Source organism: Neomonachus schauinslandi, chromosome 2 (assembly GCF_002201575.2).
Source record: "Neomonachus schauinslandi chromosome 2, ASM220157v2, whole genome shotgun sequence".
Taxonomy (NCBI): domain Eukaryota; kingdom Metazoa; phylum Chordata; class Mammalia; order Carnivora; family Phocidae; genus Neomonachus; species Neomonachus schauinslandi.
This window is the reverse complement of record NC_058404.1, coordinates 306,562-323,265: the sequence shown is the minus strand read 5'-3', so window position 1 is coordinate 323,265 and position 16,704 is coordinate 306,562. Positions and strand designations below refer to the sequence as shown.

Genomic DNA, 16,704 nt, shown 5'->3' with positions numbered 1-16,704 from the left:
AAAAGCAAAGGCAACAAAAGCAAAAAAAACAAGCGGGACACATCAAACTGAAGAGGTTCCACACAGAAAAGGAAACCACTCACAACATGAAAAGGCAACCTAGTGAATGGGAGAAAATATTTGCAAATCATATACCTGATATACAATTAATACCCAAAATACATAAAGAACTTTAAACTCAACAGTTAAAAAAAAAAAGTCCAATTTAAAAATGGGCAGAAGATCTGAACAGACGTTTTTCCAAAGAAGATATATAAATGGACAGCAGGTATATGAAAAGGTGATCATAATTATCAAAAATGTGTATCAAAAACACAGTGAGATTTAAAAAATTTTTAAAAATACAATGAGATACCCCCTCGCATGTGTCAGAATGACTGAAATCAACAACACAGGAAACAACAGGTGTAGTCGAGGATGCGGAGAAAAGGGATCTCTCCTCTTACGCGGTGGGTGGGAATGCAAGCTGGTGCAGCCAGCCTGGAAAACAGTACGGACGTGCCTCAGGACGTTAAAAATAGAACTATCATGCGCGGCAATCCCACTTCGGGTATTTATCTGGATGAGATGAAAACACTAATGCGAAATTACATCTGCACCCCTGTGTTTGCTGCAGCGTTATTCACAGTAACAAGGCCATGGAAACAACCTAAGTGTCCATCGATGGACACAGAAAGAAGGCATATGCATATACAACAGAATCTTATTCAGCCATAAAAAACCATGAAATTTTGGAACTTTCGACAACACAGGGACACCTTTAGAGCACTGTGCTGAGTGAAGTCAGTCAGACACACAAGGACAGACACCAGATGATCTCACTTATATGTGGGCAAGTGAAGCTCACAGATACCGGACCAGAGAGACGGCTGACTGCTGGTCGCCGGAGCCGGTAGGCGGGGAACATGCAAGATGGGCACCAGGGGTCAGAAGTCACCAACTTCCAGTTCTAAGATAAGTAAGTCCTGGAGAACGTGAGGTCTGGAGTGGCGACTAGCGTTAAGGGTGCCACACTGCATATTTGCATGCTGCTGGCAGAGAAAACCCCAGAAGTCCCCATCCCAAGCTACAATGTGTAAGTATGCGTGGTGGCCGTGCCCCCTAGACTGTGGTGGTCATTTCAAACTACGTGCAAATACCAAGTCATCACGCTGCACGCCCGAGACTTCTCTAATGTTGTACGTCAGTGTACAGAACTGAAACACAGGAAACAAATCCGATCAGCAAGACGCGGACAAGCAAGTTACTGATCTGGACCCATGAAAACGAGGTAAGTCCACACACACTGACACGGAACTACTTCCAGGAAACGAGCAGCGGCAAGAAAGGGTGACGTGCACAGCCCCATGTACACACGTTGATAGCAGGAGCATGCACGGAGACCACTCGCTGGAACACGCCCGATGCGCCCGCCCTGCACCCTGGACCCCCATCCCTGGGAAACGACTCTGCAGAGGAACAAGAGAACCCCATCCCCCCAGTGCTCCCCGCTCGCCTCCTCCCTGCCAGCGCGCACACTGCTCATCCTCTCAGCCAGCCCTGGGAATGCCAGCTGCAACACACACGCCCAGAACCTGCACCTGTCACCTCCCCCAACACCTCCATCCTCCACACGCCACGGGGATTACCTGAGTCTCTGCTCTGCCCTTGCTTCCCTGCAGCCCATTTCTAACACAGCGGGTAGAAGGAGCCTGTGAAAGCCTGACCTGAACTAAGTTCCTCTCTGCGGAGCACCTGTGACTGCCACCTCCCTTGGGGAGAAGCCCACGTCCCCACAGCACAGGAAGAGTGTCCCCGTGACTGGCCCTGGCTCACTCCAGCATCTGGTGTCCTGCTGCCCCCCGGGAGCCTCCTCTCAACGGACCCCTTCCTCAGGGAGCCCCCTGTCCACACTTCCACGTACCCGCTCCTCTCCCTCGACGTTCTTGCCTCCCACACCAGCTCTTCCCCCTCGCAGCACTCGTTACGTGGAAGGAGCCACACGCTGCACTCATTTTGTCCACCTTCTGTCTGTCGCACCAAAATGAAAGCTCGGTTGGGGCTTGGGTTTTGGGTTTCCATGTTCTGCTGCATCCTGGCGCAGAGAACACCTCGTGTGCTGAGTGGGTATAAGAGCACGTGAAATAAGAACCTGGCACCTCTCGGGTCCGGCTCATGGAGGGATCCGTCCACGCGTCCAAGGGGCAGAGGTAGACTCAGGTGCGCTGCTCCCAAGCAGCTCTTTCTGGAGGGGACGTGACGGCAGCAGCGTCCTTCCTGCCTGCAGGCAAGTCACTCCCCCGCCCTCACGGTGAGGGGTCCGGCCAGGTGTCCGGCCACGGTGTAGGCGCACTGGGGCTGGGAGGGCTAACACGGCTCTGTTGGCAATGGGGGAGTTAATAAAAATCTACCAGTCTTTGACTCCGACACCTGAAGTGTGCTGCATAAAAGGAGCAGAGCTTCAGGATTCTGAGAACAAGCGTGTTGTCTTCAGATTCCCCGGGGCGGCATGAGCTCTGGTTGCCCTCAGGAGACTCAGAAGTCAGAGGAGAAGGAAGGAGCTCTGCCGGAGCGCTCACCGGGCTGCAGCGTTTACATGGTGCTGGCAGCCCATCGGGCACAGAGCAGAGGGTCAGTGAGCACGAGTCTCCCGAGTCAGTGGAAGAACGAGGAGATGAGCAGCTCAAGAAACTAGGGCACGAGCAAGGGACTGAATGAGCTGATGAGGGGGAGGGCAGGAGGAGTGAATTCACAGTGGCCCCGGGTGCACCCTGGGGAGGACTCTCCCTCTTCCCCTGCCTAGCTGCTCACTGTTGGTTCATTTAGGGGTAAGCATTTGCTAAGGGGGTCTATTAAAAAAATTTAAAAAAAAGAATGGAAGTTTAGGGTATTGGCAAGAGCATCACTGAAACAATGGGTCACGGAATATAAGCTGGACAAAGAGACATGAGGGGAGAGAACGCGGGCAGGACAGGAAAACAGGTCAGTAGAAATCACTGTTTCAAGACTGGGATGCCGACATTCACGGTTTTGGACTGTGGGGACGGGCCTCCGATGGAGAAGAGAAGAAGGCCCAGAAGGAGGGGTCCCCTGAGTGGCCAGGCTGTGTGAGTGCCCGGACAGACACTGAAATCATACTGGGTGAGAAGCAGTCTCGGCTGCAGAAAATGTCAGCGATGCCCTCAGACATCCAGACAAAACACAGCAGCGCCGCGGCTGGTTACCTACGCAGAAGAGGACGAGGGCTACAGAAAAGAACTCTGGCTTTTCACGTTGCATTCTACAGGACTGTATTGTCCTTGCTTTATAACTGACAAAAAATGCAATATGAAAACAAAGTCAGAGACAGGCATTCACAACCCACATGAAATCATTGCTCAAAAAAGCAGGACCAACAAATACTGCCTGAAACACTCATCGCTGAGGCTGACACTGAAGCTCACTTATGTTTACGTTTTTCTTTCCAGCCACTGAAGAAACAACCTAAGGAAGGCTGTCCCAATAAAGATCCTCAGGGAAAAACACCGAAATGACGGGGGTGCTTCTCTGACTACAGAAAGGGGCACAGGAGCGTCTCCTCACCCAGGCGCTGTGGCTGAGAGCAGCTCTTACTTCAAGGGTCAGACGATCTCACAAGTCCTCTCCATCATGATCAGAGACCCGTTCTGCATTCTCGTAAGGGAACCAAAAATACAGCCTCTTTCCTTTTTCCTTGGGGACACCCACCACTTAAAAATGCTTTTAAAGAACTCAACTGCCTTCGAATATCCTGGGAACTATTAAAGTTGACGATACTTTCTGTGGAGCCCCGAATTTACAATGCCTTCCATTGCTCCACCGAGAACCAAATGACCAAAATTAGCCTTAAAACACTCAAACTTGGGGGGCGCCTGGGGGGCAGAGTCAGAACAGCATCCAACTCTTGATTTCAGTTCAGGTCATGATCTCAGGGTTGTGAGTTCAAGCCCCACATCAGGCTCTGCACTCAGCACCGAGTGTGCTTCTCTCTCTCCCTCTGCCTCTGCTCGTGCTCTCTCTCGCTCTCAAATAAACAAATCTTAAAAAAAAAATACTCAAACTTGGATTGGAAACAATGGTTAAGGAGAAGTCAATAAAAATAATGCAATGAAAAGGTTTAATAAACTAATCGCAAAGGGAGAAAACCCTAGAAATGTCACCGTTAAGGCAGAGCTGAGCACACCCCCTCTATCACACTTCAGCCTCCCAGGACGAGGAGTGCCTTCCATCTACGGCCTCCTCTGAGCCTCAAGTTACTAACAACAGCGCAATCTGATGGGGAAGGCTATGAATTCTCAAAGACACGCAGTATCCACATGCTCCTCTTCAATGCCCTCCCTTTGCAAAAATCATACAAGATCTGTCATCAGACATAAAACTGCGTGCCAACCACACCCTGATAGAGAGATCCAGCCACATTATTACTAAGTACGGTTCTCCCCAAGGCAAGACCTCAAGGTCTGTTTGGGGGCCGGGGCCCCCCTTCTCCTTGTCCAGTCTGTTAGCTATTCTCTTGCTGATTCTGCCCCTCCCCGCCACCCAGCTGCATGGACGCTGCGATGGACACACACTCACCATCCCTCACCAGTCTGCGTCTGCTAGAACCCCGAACTGGTTGTCCTCTCGTCAACGTGTAGCCCAGAGGATCTACCTTGTATTGGGCATCCACAGCTTAGTGAGCAAACCTCCTCAGAAGGGGTGCAAGATGGATCCCAGGACATCACACTGTGCTCTGCAGTACGAGACGTGGTAACTACACATCTTTCACATGAAGAACAGAGGACGCAGAATAGGGGTTAATATTTGCTCCATCACCATTAACCTCCGTAACATCATGAATGTTGCTTCAAAAAGCAGCTTAATCAGGATTCAAAGTGTGAATGGACTGGTTACCCCTGAACTGATCATGCTCAACTGTGTGATTTCTTACCTTTATCCTCCGAACTTTTAATCCTAAAATGAGGTGAAAAGAGAACAGGGGGATATTTAAAGGTCTTCTATTTTCATGCCCATTAAAAAAAAAAAAAAAATTAACAAAGTTGGTTAGAATCTTGATTGCCTAAATGATTTTTACGACAATTTTCCTAGTTTCAGAAAGCGTACCCTAAACCAAAGAATTGGGAGTGCTATTTCTCAAAGACATTCAGGTGAAGAGAAGGTCATTTTATACAGCAATCTGAAATGGTGGTTATCTATAGTTTTACTTTCTTTATCAAATTTTAGGTTCAAAATTAAATTGCTTTTTCTTCCCGGGAAAGAAAAATATCAGACATTTGCTGCAGTTCTGGGTCATTCATGGCCTCTGCCCACAGGTTTGGATATGTATTTTTGTGGAAAGAGGAAAAAGAAGGAGAAAGACAAAGAAAAAAGGTAGAGTGGGGAAAAAGAGGCTACTAGGTTTTCAAGGCAACCGGACGTCGTAAAGGAGTGTTAACTAACTCTGCCTTCGCTTCGCCCACTGGCGGGCGGCCCACGGTTCCGGGAAGATCACTGTGTCAGTAAGGGCACCCGGGTATTTTTCACCACACGTGGAGAAGTGCCTGTCAGCAAAGCCCGCTACTTCAGAGGACTCTGAAAGCAGTCTGAATGGGAGCAGGAGAGGGGAAAGGAGACAGACGGACATGGAGTTTGTCATGCAAAGAAAATGGGTCTGACTGTATTCTCTAATTCTATGTGTATACAGAAGACATTTAATTCTTAGATGTTTAAAATGTGTGGGATGAAGGGGAAAAAATGCATGAGGAAAAAACCCACAATCGTGCAAATTCCTTAGTGTAGGAGGAGTGGCAGGTTTCCCACATTACAGCTTCCTCAGTCTGACACATCACAGCCTGTTGACCCACCCTAGAGTGGTGACCGCAGGCTCCTCCACAATTCACAGTCATCACTGGGAGTCCATGCAGACACCAACATTTCTAGATGTATTCAACCAAGCTCAAATTTAAATAATTTGCTATGAAAACTGTAGGATAAAAAGTAACTTTGAAAATTCACAGCCATGTAACGTTATCTAAGACTAATAGCGTATATAATTACCAATCTTATATAAAATTTACAGCCATGAATATTGAATAAAATTCAGAATGGCAGAGAAATGCTCCAATATAAGTTCAATAAATATAACATGTTATCTTTATTATAATCTGAAATATAAATTAATTTCTGCTTCAAATACTGCAAAAACCAATCTCTAGTCTAAAGCTACAAAATTTCTGTCAGAAAATCATGTGGCCTGAAGCAAAAATAAACTATTGGGACTATATCAAAATAAAAAGCTTCCGCACAGAGAAAGAAATAATCAGCAAAACTAAAAGGCAGCCTACAGATGGGAGAAGATATTTATAAATGACACATCAAATAAAGGGCTAGTATCCAAAATCTATAAAGAACTTATCAAACTCAACACGCAAAAAACAAATTATCCAACTAAAAAGTGAGCAGAATGGGGCCCCTGAGTGGTGCAGTCACTTATGCGTCCGACTCTTGGTTTCAGCTCAGACCATGATCTCAGGGTCGTGGGATGGAGCCCCATGTTGGGCTCTGTGCTCAGCAGGAGGTCTGTGTGAGATTTTCTCCCTCTGCACCCCCCCACACACGCACTCATGTGCTCGCTCTCTAAAATAAATAAGTCTTTAAAAAAAAAAAAATGGGCAGAATGAACAGACATTTCTCCAAAGAAGACATACAAATGGTCAACAGACACATGAAAAAGTGCTCAGCATCGCTCGGCATCAGGGAAATCCAAATCAAAACCTCAATGAGATATCATGTCACACCCGTCAGAATGGCTAAAATTAACAAGTCAGGAAATGACAGATGTTGGCGGGGATGCGGAGAAAGGGGAACCCTCCTACACTGTTGGTGGGAATGCAAGCTGGTGCAGCCACTCTGGAAAACAGTATGGAGGTTCCTCAAAAAGTTGAAAATAGAGCTACCATACGATCCAGCAATTGCACTCCTGGGTGCTTACCCCAAAGATACAAAAGTAGGGATCCGAAAGGGTACGTGCACCCCGATGTTTATAGCAGCAATGTCCACAATAGCCAAACTGTGGAAAGAGCCGAGATGCCCTTCAACAGATGAATGGATAAAGAAGATGTGGTCCATATACACAATGGAATATTATGCAGCCATCAGAAAGGATGAAATCTTGCCATTTGCAGTGATGTGGATGGAGCTAGAAAGTATAATCCTAAGCGAAATCAGTCAGAGAAAGACAAATACCATAAAATCTCACTTACACGTGGAATTTAAGAAACAAAACAAATGAGCAAATGGGGGATAAAAAAAGAGAGAGAGACAAACCCAGCAACAGACTCCTAACAACAGAGATACACTGCTGGTCACCAGAGGTGGTGGGGAGATGGGGGAAACAGGTGATAGGGATTGAAAAGTACACTTATCATGATGAAAAACTATAATAAAATGATAAAAAAAAATCAGATTGTCTGTCAGTTAAAAATACAGTTGATAATTATGCAAATGCCAAATAAAAACACAGACCAAAATCACCTACTCAACCCCTAACACTGAAGGAGGAGGGCCTGAGATCTCCCCACAAGCACCACCTGTGATACAGACTGCCACTCAGCACGCCAGGCTTCCGAGTCCGTGTAGTCTCTGTCATCTGGATGCACGGCTACACGACAGGGAAAGCCCCCAGCCTCCTCTGCAGCTAGTGCTCTCGCCGATGAGGTGTGCGCAAGCGCAATCACATCCCCTCCCCTTCTACCCTGCTGACTGGGACGCAGATGCCGTGGGCGATGCCCCACCTCGGGACTGTGCAGAGGAGGCTACGCTCAGCACGGCAACCACACAGAATGTCCTTCCATCCTGAGCACAGTCACTACAGCAGCTCAGGCTTCCAGGGAGAAAAGCGCATTTGTCCTGTGCAAGGTCTCAGACAGATGCTGCCAAAACCGATTCTCGGTATCCTGAGGTTCCTCAGCTATTATATGGGGTTAACGTAATCCCTTTTTCTCAGCTTACTGGAACGATTAAATGTCTTCAATAGAAGAAAGTAGAACCTATGGGAAGGTCCCAGACCGTCTACTAGGCTCAGTCTTCAGCTAAATAACGTGTGACTTCTCATCAGCCTTGCATATGGGCAAACTCAGCCAATGACAAGTTATGGCGCTCTGTGGGGACTTCACCATACATGTGTGGCAGGCAAAGGATGGGGCTCTGTGCGGCTGTAACTTACATGCTGTGACTGATAGTACGCGGGTTAGTCTCTCTTTCCAGGTCCCGACTCCAGGATTCACATCTCTTCCAGCCATCTTCTGTCTTAATCCAGCTCCATCCAGGAGATCTCCAGTCCTGACCCAAAAATGGCATAGTTCTCCTGTAAAAGAAGTACTTTATTTTTTTTAAAGATTTTATTTTTTTATTGAATTGACAGAGAGAGAGAGAGAGAGAGACAGTGAGAGAGGGAACACAAGCAGGGGGAGTGGGAGAGGGAGAAGCAGGCTTCCCACTGAGCAGGGAGCCAGATGCAGGGCTCGATCCCAGGACCCTGGGATCATGACCTGAACCGAAGGCAGACGCTTAACGACTGAGCCACCAGGTGCCCCAGAAGTAATTTACTTTAAAAAATGTATGTACAATTAACAGGCTTCCTTTCACTTACTCCTTAATTTTAAAGACTAAAGTTAATGCCTCCATATAGCCTACATGCTCAGGAGAGACTGATGGTAACACAGCACCTCGGTCATACCATCACAGCAAGAAGGACATGCGCCGGTGGACCGACTAACCCGACACGGCGTACGTCAGGACAGGCTCACCAGAGGCACCACCTCAGCTTGTACCTGCAGAGCCAGCAGGAGTCAGGGACTGAGGAAGAACAGGGAGTGGTACACCAGAGAAAACGCTCTGCACCAGAAATTAGAAGCAATGGAACATGAAACATATTCCTGGTGAGCACTGTACGTTCTTCAGTTTGGATGAAGCTTATGGTGTGAGACTGGGCGTAGGGGGTGGTGAGAAGTGAGAACGGGAAGGGATCAAGTCAAAGGACCGGACTTTCCTCTGCGGGCAGCAAGGGGGCCAGAGCGGAACTTCAGCAAGTAAAGGATTCGATGAGATTCAAGCTTTACAAAAACCTCGGGGTCACGCTTTAAGGATGGAAGCCAGAGCTGCCCAGGGCAGGGGTGGCACCGGAGGGAGGAGGAATTAGGACGGCGGCTACCGAACACTGGCCACCAGAAGGTCAAAGTGTGGCTGCATTGGAGGAGAGAGATTCCAGAAGCATTCAGGAGGCAGAGTTCAAGAGCAGTCAAGGACTTCCGTCTTGCATGCTGTCTGTCTGGCTCTCTCACGGACTCCAAGGCAGCCAGCTGCCATGTGCTCAGCTATCCCAGGGAAAGGCCCACAGGGCAGGCACAACGTGCCAGAAAGGCTGGATGTGTGAGGGGAAACCAAAGATAGCCAGGTTTAGCTTCTGGCACCTAGAGATGTTGATTCAGTTTTGGACAAGCCTGTTAGATTTGCTGAACCCATGGCGATAGGCACTATCCTGGAATCCACGTGGAACAATCCAGGTGTAAAAATTATGACCTTAAAAAATGATGACACAGGGCGCCTGGGTGGCTCAGTCGTTAAGCGTCTGCCTTCGGCTCAGGTCATGATCCCAGGGTCCTGGGATCGAGTCCTGCATCGTGCTCCCTGCTCGGCGGGAAGCCTGCTTCTCCCTCTCCCACTCCCCCTGCTTGTGTTCCTGCTCTCACTCTCTCTCTCTCTCTGTCAAATAAGTAAATAAAATCTTCAAAAAAAAAAAATGATGACGCAGATATTATTACTTTCATGACGCTTGCAATTTGTTGAGAGCAAGACCTCAAATACTAGCTCTTCCATTGCCTCTCGGTCAGTGGTTCTCAACCCTTGCTGTACGTTAACATTACTGTCTTGGAAACTTTTAGAAAATACAGTGTTTACCTTCACCCCAATTAAAGAGGAGTATCTGTGGGCAATGGGAGTACACAAGGGAGCTCGATAAACACTGCACGAATGAATGCATATACAGATCCATCGCTCAGGAGAGAGAGGAAGGCTGGAGGACAGGACAGGAAACTCATCAGCATTAAGGTAGAAGCCAAACCCATAGGAATGATACCACAAGAGAGAACACATGGAGCCTAGGGAAAAACTCTAAGGGACGAGGACATTTGAGGCACAAGCGATAAATAGGAGCCAAGAAAGGGAACTGAAAAGGAAGAGCCAAAGAGGTAGGAGGAAGGGAGTAGGAAGTCAAGAGAAGAATGTATTTTAAGAAAGGAATGATTGACAGAGAGGAAAATACTTATTAACAAGCTAGCACAGTAAGAATTGACAAGTATATATTGGATTTAGCCACAAAAAAGTAGCAGATAACTCAACCAAAAATAGTTTCAAAAATGTGTTATATTAATCTCACATCCGAAGTAGACTTGGAGCATTTCGCTAATGTGGAGTATTCCTAACAGAGTACCTGAGAGAAAGAAGTTTTCAAATATAATCTCCCAACTATATTTATTACAACTAACAAAAAAACAGGCTATTAAGTAGACATTTATACTGGCTTAGAATCTGAGACAAAAAGATTAGAAGGAAATTCTAAGTCTTCAACTGTATTCCTGGGTCAACTCTAAGTGCTCCCTTCCTTAACGCAACTTGTTTTCCAGGAAGAACATCTTAAACAGTCACATTTTCACTCAAATTCTTATTTTAGAAGATACTTAAAATCATTATTTAAATCTCAGCACTATTTTTGTAAGTATCATCTTTTTTTTTAAAGATATTTATTTGAGACAGAGAGAGAGAAAGTGAGAGAGCACAAGCAGGGGGAGCGACAGAGGGAGAGGGAGAAGCAGGCTCCCCACCGAGCAGGGAGCCTGATGTGGGGCTCGATCCCAGGACCCTGGGATCATGACCTGAGCCGAAGGCAGACGCTTAACGACTGAGCCACCCAGGCGCCCCAGAAATTTTTCTTTTTTTTTTTTAAGATTTTCTTTATTTATTTGACAGAGAGAGAGTGAGCACAAGCAGGGGGAGTGGGAGAGGGAGAAGCAGGCTTCCCGCTGAGCAGAGAGCCCGATGCGGGGCTCGATCCCAGGACCCTGGGACCATGACCTGAGCCGAAGGCAGACGCTTAACGACTGAGCCGCTCGGGCGTCCCTGTAAGTATCATCCTACAGATTTGTTTCAAACTACCAATCACCCTAAAATGCAGGAGCTACTACCACGTCCGGTCAGTTCATCATTATCTAAAACTGTCTCCATTAGTATGCGCTCCTACCGAAGAAGGCAAGTGCAAACCATGACAGAGAAGATGCTGCTTAAAAGGTAATGTAGTCTCATAAAACACAGACGAGAGAAGAATGTCTGTGAGGACCATCTCCGACAGTTGCCAACATTATCTCTTGGCATCATATACGGTGGATTCAGGAAAACCTGTATTAAAGAAAGTGGCAACCATGCAGAACACTGCTGCACAGACCAAATATAGACCACTCCAATGACAGTCAAACACAGACCAAACGTGTTATTATGCTATGTGTCCCTTCCCTGAAGGTGTACTATCTAGTCCAAGAACTAAAAAGACAACAGCCACATCTTCTTCACCCATTCATCAGTCGATGGACATTTGGGCTGTATCTATAGTTTGGCTATCCTGGGTAACGCTGCTAGAAACATCAGGGTGCAGGTGCCCCTTCAAATCTGTATTTTTGTTTCCTTAGGGTAAATACCTAGTAGTGCAACTGCTGGGTCGTGGTGGGGGGTGGTGGGCTAGATGGGGGATGGGAATTAAGGAGGGCACTTGTGATGAGCAATGGGTGTTATACGTAAGTGATGATCACTGAATCCTACTTCTGAAAGCAAAATTACATTATATGTTAATTACAATTTTAAAATTTTTGAAAAAATAGATAACAGAAATAAGAAAACTCACACAAATAATATACGTAAATATATTTAAAAGATTTAAAAAATGTATACGTATGTACTGAATGAGCAGTAAAGCAAGAACAACTAAAAGAAATTCAGAGCAAAAAGCAGACCATTTGGGACCTCTGAAGAAAAACCAGGGCATCATCTTGGCCTTAAAGCACAGTTAGATTTTAAGTAAATGGAGAGACCAGGGGAAAAAAATACCAATCACAGAAATGGTGGGCAAACAAACACGTGACACCTTTGAGAATAACAAACAAAATAGGCTAGCTGAAATAGAGAAATCTTTGGGAAGGCTGGTAGGCAGGCTGGAAAGGTGACCAGAAGCCAGATCATGGAAAACTTGAATGTCAAAGCTGTTTGGACTTTATTCTCCAAATAATTAAGAGTTTTGGGGCAACGTAGTGATAGGAGCAGTGCTATTCTGAGAATAACCTGCCAGGTCCTGTGCGGCAGATGGAGTGGGAGAATGGAGGCAGACAGCACAGCTCAGGCAAGAGAAACTTCCTGCCAACACCTCAGCTAAGAGACTTTCTAAAACATGATGACGCAGAAACACTGCCCTTGTCTATGTAGGCACTATGCCCACTACGCCCACTCACCACTTAAGACACTTCATTCAGGCCCCAAAAGCAACTCCTAGAACAGTTAAGCAAAGTTTTCACTGTAAAGAGTGAGCGTGGTGTTTCGAGTAATATAATCAACTCTTTTGCAACTACCTCTGTGAGAAATGAGTATGGTTAGCCTGATAGTTCAGGTGCTGTGTGTATTTATACGGATTGGAAGGAACGAAGCCCAGCCCCATGGACCATGGAAATAAAAAACAGGAATTTCCAAGGTTTTTATCTTCAACACAGATGAAAAGATTTGTTTCGCTGTAGACATGTGGATTCCATAGATTTGACAAATGTTCTTTGCATCACAATGAAGCTTTATTTTAAAGTATAATCCTATACAGTTCACGAACTAAGGCAGACTCTGGAAGAAGAGTTACTACAAACAATAACAAAAAGCCATCAAGGGAAAAGCAAGAAAAAAAGACAACGTCCAATTTGAAAAGCCTGATATCAAATTTTCAAAAATACTCCCAACCTGAGGCATCTAAATTTGCAGATTGGAAATATTACTACACTTCTGGAATGATGAACAACCCATCACTTTTTCTGTTTGTTTGTTTGTTTGTTTGTTTTTTATTCTTATGTTAATCCCCATACATTACATCATTAGTTTTAGATGTAGTATTCCATGATTCATTGTTTGTGCATAACACCCAGTGCTCCATGCAGAACGTGCCCTCCTCAATACCCACCACCAGGCTAACCCATCCTCCCACCCCCCTCCCCTCTAGAACCCTGTTTGTTTTTCAGAGTCCATCGTCTCTCATGGTTCGTCTACCCCTCCGATTTCCCCCGGTTCATTCTTCCCCTCCCGCTACCTTCTTCTTCTTCTTTTTTTTCCCTTAACATATATTGCATTATTTGTTTCAGAGGTACAGATCTGAGATTCAACAGTCTTGCACAATTCACAGCGCTTACCAGAGCACATACCCTCCCCAGTGTCTATCACCCAGCCACCCCATCCCTCCCACCCCACCCCCCACTCCAGCAAACCTCAGTTTGTTTCCTGCAATTAAGAATTCCTCATATCAGTGAGATCATATGATACATGTCTTTCTCTGTTTGACTTATTTCGCTCAGCATAATACCCTCCAGTTCCGGGCGCCTGGGTGGCTCAGATGGTTAAGCGTCTGCCTTCGGCTCAGGTCATGATCCCAGAGTCCTGGGATCGAGTCCCACATCGGGCTCCCGGCTCAGCGGGGAGCCTGCTTCTCCCTCTGACCCTTTCCCCTCTCATGCTGTTTCTCTCTCGCTCGCTCTCTAAAAAATAAATAAAATCTTTAAAAAAAAAAAAATACCCTCCAGTTCCATCCATGTCGTTGCAAATGGCAAGATCTCATTCCTTTTAATGGTTGCATAATATTCCATTGTATATATATACCACATTTTCTTTAACCCATCACTTTTTATGGAAATTTATTTATCTGTCCTGCTAAAAGACCTGAATTGCTATAACTTTATGTTTTAATTAAAATCACATATGTTTTGAAAAATTTCAAATACGAAAATAAAAGCAAAACTTACTCTTCAAAATCAAGCACAGAAGAGCACCTCCTCAAAGGGCAGCTACTCAGTTGCAAATACCTGGTACGAATTGCAATTTCATGCACATTTCACTCTAACTGATGTCAGAGAGCATCCAGGGCTAAAGTCTTAGAGATCTTCCCTTAATCTCTGCTGTAGGGGGCACGAGGTGGAAGCACAGGACTTCTCCAAGTTGACTGGCCCGTGGGAACTCCCAAGAGAAGAGACGCAGAACCAACCAAGAAATGTCTTCCTCCAACAAGCAACCCTTCTTAGCTAATGATAATCCTAGCACACACTTATTAGACCTTAGTATGAATTAGGCTTCCTCTGAACAATTTACTATCTCAGCCCCCACACTGCCCTGAAAGACAGAAAGTGTCACCATCCCCCTTTTACAGCCTTAATCCTCCATTTTATAGAAGAAACTGAGGCACAGCATCTGGCAGAGCTGGGAATCACATTTCTGAAGTGTCCAGAGCCCATATGCTCTATCCCTGTATTTTTATAACAGCAATTCGTGAACACCCTGTGAAAAGAAAAGGTCATAGAATTGTGGGTTTTCTCAAAAAGTGTTACCTTACATTACGTAAGTCACCAGATATGGTCTAATTTAATGACTGATCTAAATGAAAAGACACTAAGGAAAACATGCCGGGAGACATAGTCTAATACATTTTAGAAGGCTATGGGTACTGTGCTGTTTAAGTCAGACGACAGGAAACGTTGAGTAACCAGTACTCTGGAGTCATGATTAGGTTCACGTTCCAGACAATAAAAGCAGTAAGTGTAGACCTAACGTTAATGCCATGCATAGTACACCCAGATAAAAAGAAAGTTACAACGTAAATAATAGTTTTGTGTTTAGCAAACATAGGTGGCAAATGAGTTTCTTTTCCCCTTATTGCTTATGTTTCAATATAAATTGAGAAAACTTTCATTGTTCTGTGATAAGAAAGAATGGTCGCCAATTTCATAAGCATTCGATCTCTTTTACTGCTTTCTTATCCTTACAAGATTTCCGAATAACTTAGGGTCAAACATGAATGTGGTTTTTAAGTATGGAGGAACTTGATCCAGAAAGCACATCAAGAAGCAGTGAACTGAGGGCTGACCATCAGAAATTTCCTGTAAGGAGGCCTGAGAGATGGTCACAGATGCTGCAAAGAAACAGAGACGAGGAAATAAACAGGGAGAAATGCAATCTGAGGGGTATGAATTCTTACGAAAGAATGAGAAAATGTGTCTTCTGGTTAGGGCTGGAGGATACAGATTTGGAAGAGGCAAGAAAAGAGGACTTCACAGGATTCTTTAGATGCCTGAGTTTTCAAAAATGAGTTTGAATAGGCCCACAGAGACAGTGGAATCCAGGAAAGAAGGGTGAAAACGAACTTATGGTGAAGAGAAGGATGCAGAGCCCAGGCATCAGCTGCCAGTGCAGGGAGGCAGGCTCTCCGAGGATGCTGGAGCCATGGACGAGGACCAAGGGCCGGGCTTGGGGAAGATGCTGGAGCCACAGAGGAGTGGGGACCGAGGGCCAGGCACGGGGAGGACACGGGAGCCACGGACGAGGACTGGGGAGCGAGGGACCGGCTTAGGGAGAAGCTGGCACCCGGGAGGGGGCTGGGGACCGAGGACCAGGCAAGCGGAGGACACCGAAGCCAAGGACGGGGACCGAGTGAGAAGCTGGAGCCGCAGCCGAGGACCGGGGACCGGGGTCGGGCAGCAGGTGGGGCGCGGACGAGGACCGCAGGGCGGAGGCGGCAGATGTCCCCGGGAGAAGCGGGCTCGGGGCGCGCGGGGGAGGGCGGACTGGGACGGACACGCCGGCGGGAGGAGCTCCGGGAACCGTCGGAGGACGCGCAGCCCCCGAGGAAAGCTCCCGCGGAGGCCGAGGCCAGGGCGCGGCGAGGCCGGGCGGCGGCCGAGCGGAGGCCGCGCCGTGCGGCCGAGGACCGCCCCGCCCCCACCCGGCGCGGGGCCCCCGACCCTACCTGGCGCGGGGACGGCTGGGGAGGTGGTCACCGTCCCCACCTGGAGCGCGCGCCGCCTCAGTCCCCGCCCGGAGCGCAGACGCCCTCGGTCCCCACCTGACGGCGGAGCGGAGGCTTATTGCCGGAAGTCGCCCGCCGCCTACCCGGGAGCCTGCACCACAAGCCCCGCCCCGGGCCGCGCTGATTGGCAGGTGCGGGTCCGCGTGGCCGTGCTGCTACCCGGCTCCCCGAGGCCGAGACGCGCGCGTGCGCAGTGGGCCCCGCGCGGCCTCCGTCCTGCGCGTGCTCCGTGGGTGCGGCTGGGTGCGCGGACCCGCGGGCGTGGTGCGGGGCGGCGTCCTCGCGTGGGCGGGCGTCCTGCCTCCTACGTGCGTTCGTGCGGGAGAAGCTGGGAGGGCCGGGAACCGGGCGGCCGTCCGCACCCCGGTCGCCGCGCGGATCCGCGGGTCCCAGTCTGCTGCGGTGCCCAACCCCACGCCTGCTCCCCGAAACAACCTGAGCCTCAGGAATGCGGTTTCCGTGGGCCCCCCAAAGCCCCGTCACCCTGATCTTTAGTCCTTAACCTTACGGCTCGGGCGTTTCCCGTATTTCGCATACGCAGATCTTTCAGGAGGGTTGGAAACGCCCCGGGGCCAGCTCGCGCG

General features: G+C 47.7%; 1 protein-coding gene across 3 annotated transcripts in view; it reads right to left on the bottom strand.

The window, feature by feature from the left end:
• The window catches only part of FBXO25 (F-box protein 25), a 51,338-nt gene extending 35,138 nt beyond the window's left edge, over positions 1 to 16,200 (bottom strand). For all 3 annotated transcript variants that reach the window (XM_021694235.2, XM_021694233.1, XM_021694234.1), the window contains exons 1-2: positions 16,061 to 16,200; positions 8,201 to 8,341 (exon numbers count right to left, since the gene is read on the bottom strand). In XM_021694235.2, coding sequence (XP_021549910.1) covers positions 8,201 to 8,334 — 134 coding nt within the window. In that variant the 5' untranslated portion in view covers positions 8,335 to 8,341; positions 16,061 to 16,200. The remainder of the gene's footprint in view (positions 1 to 8,200; positions 8,342 to 16,060) is intronic.
• Positions 16,201 to 16,704: the final 504 nt, after the last annotated feature.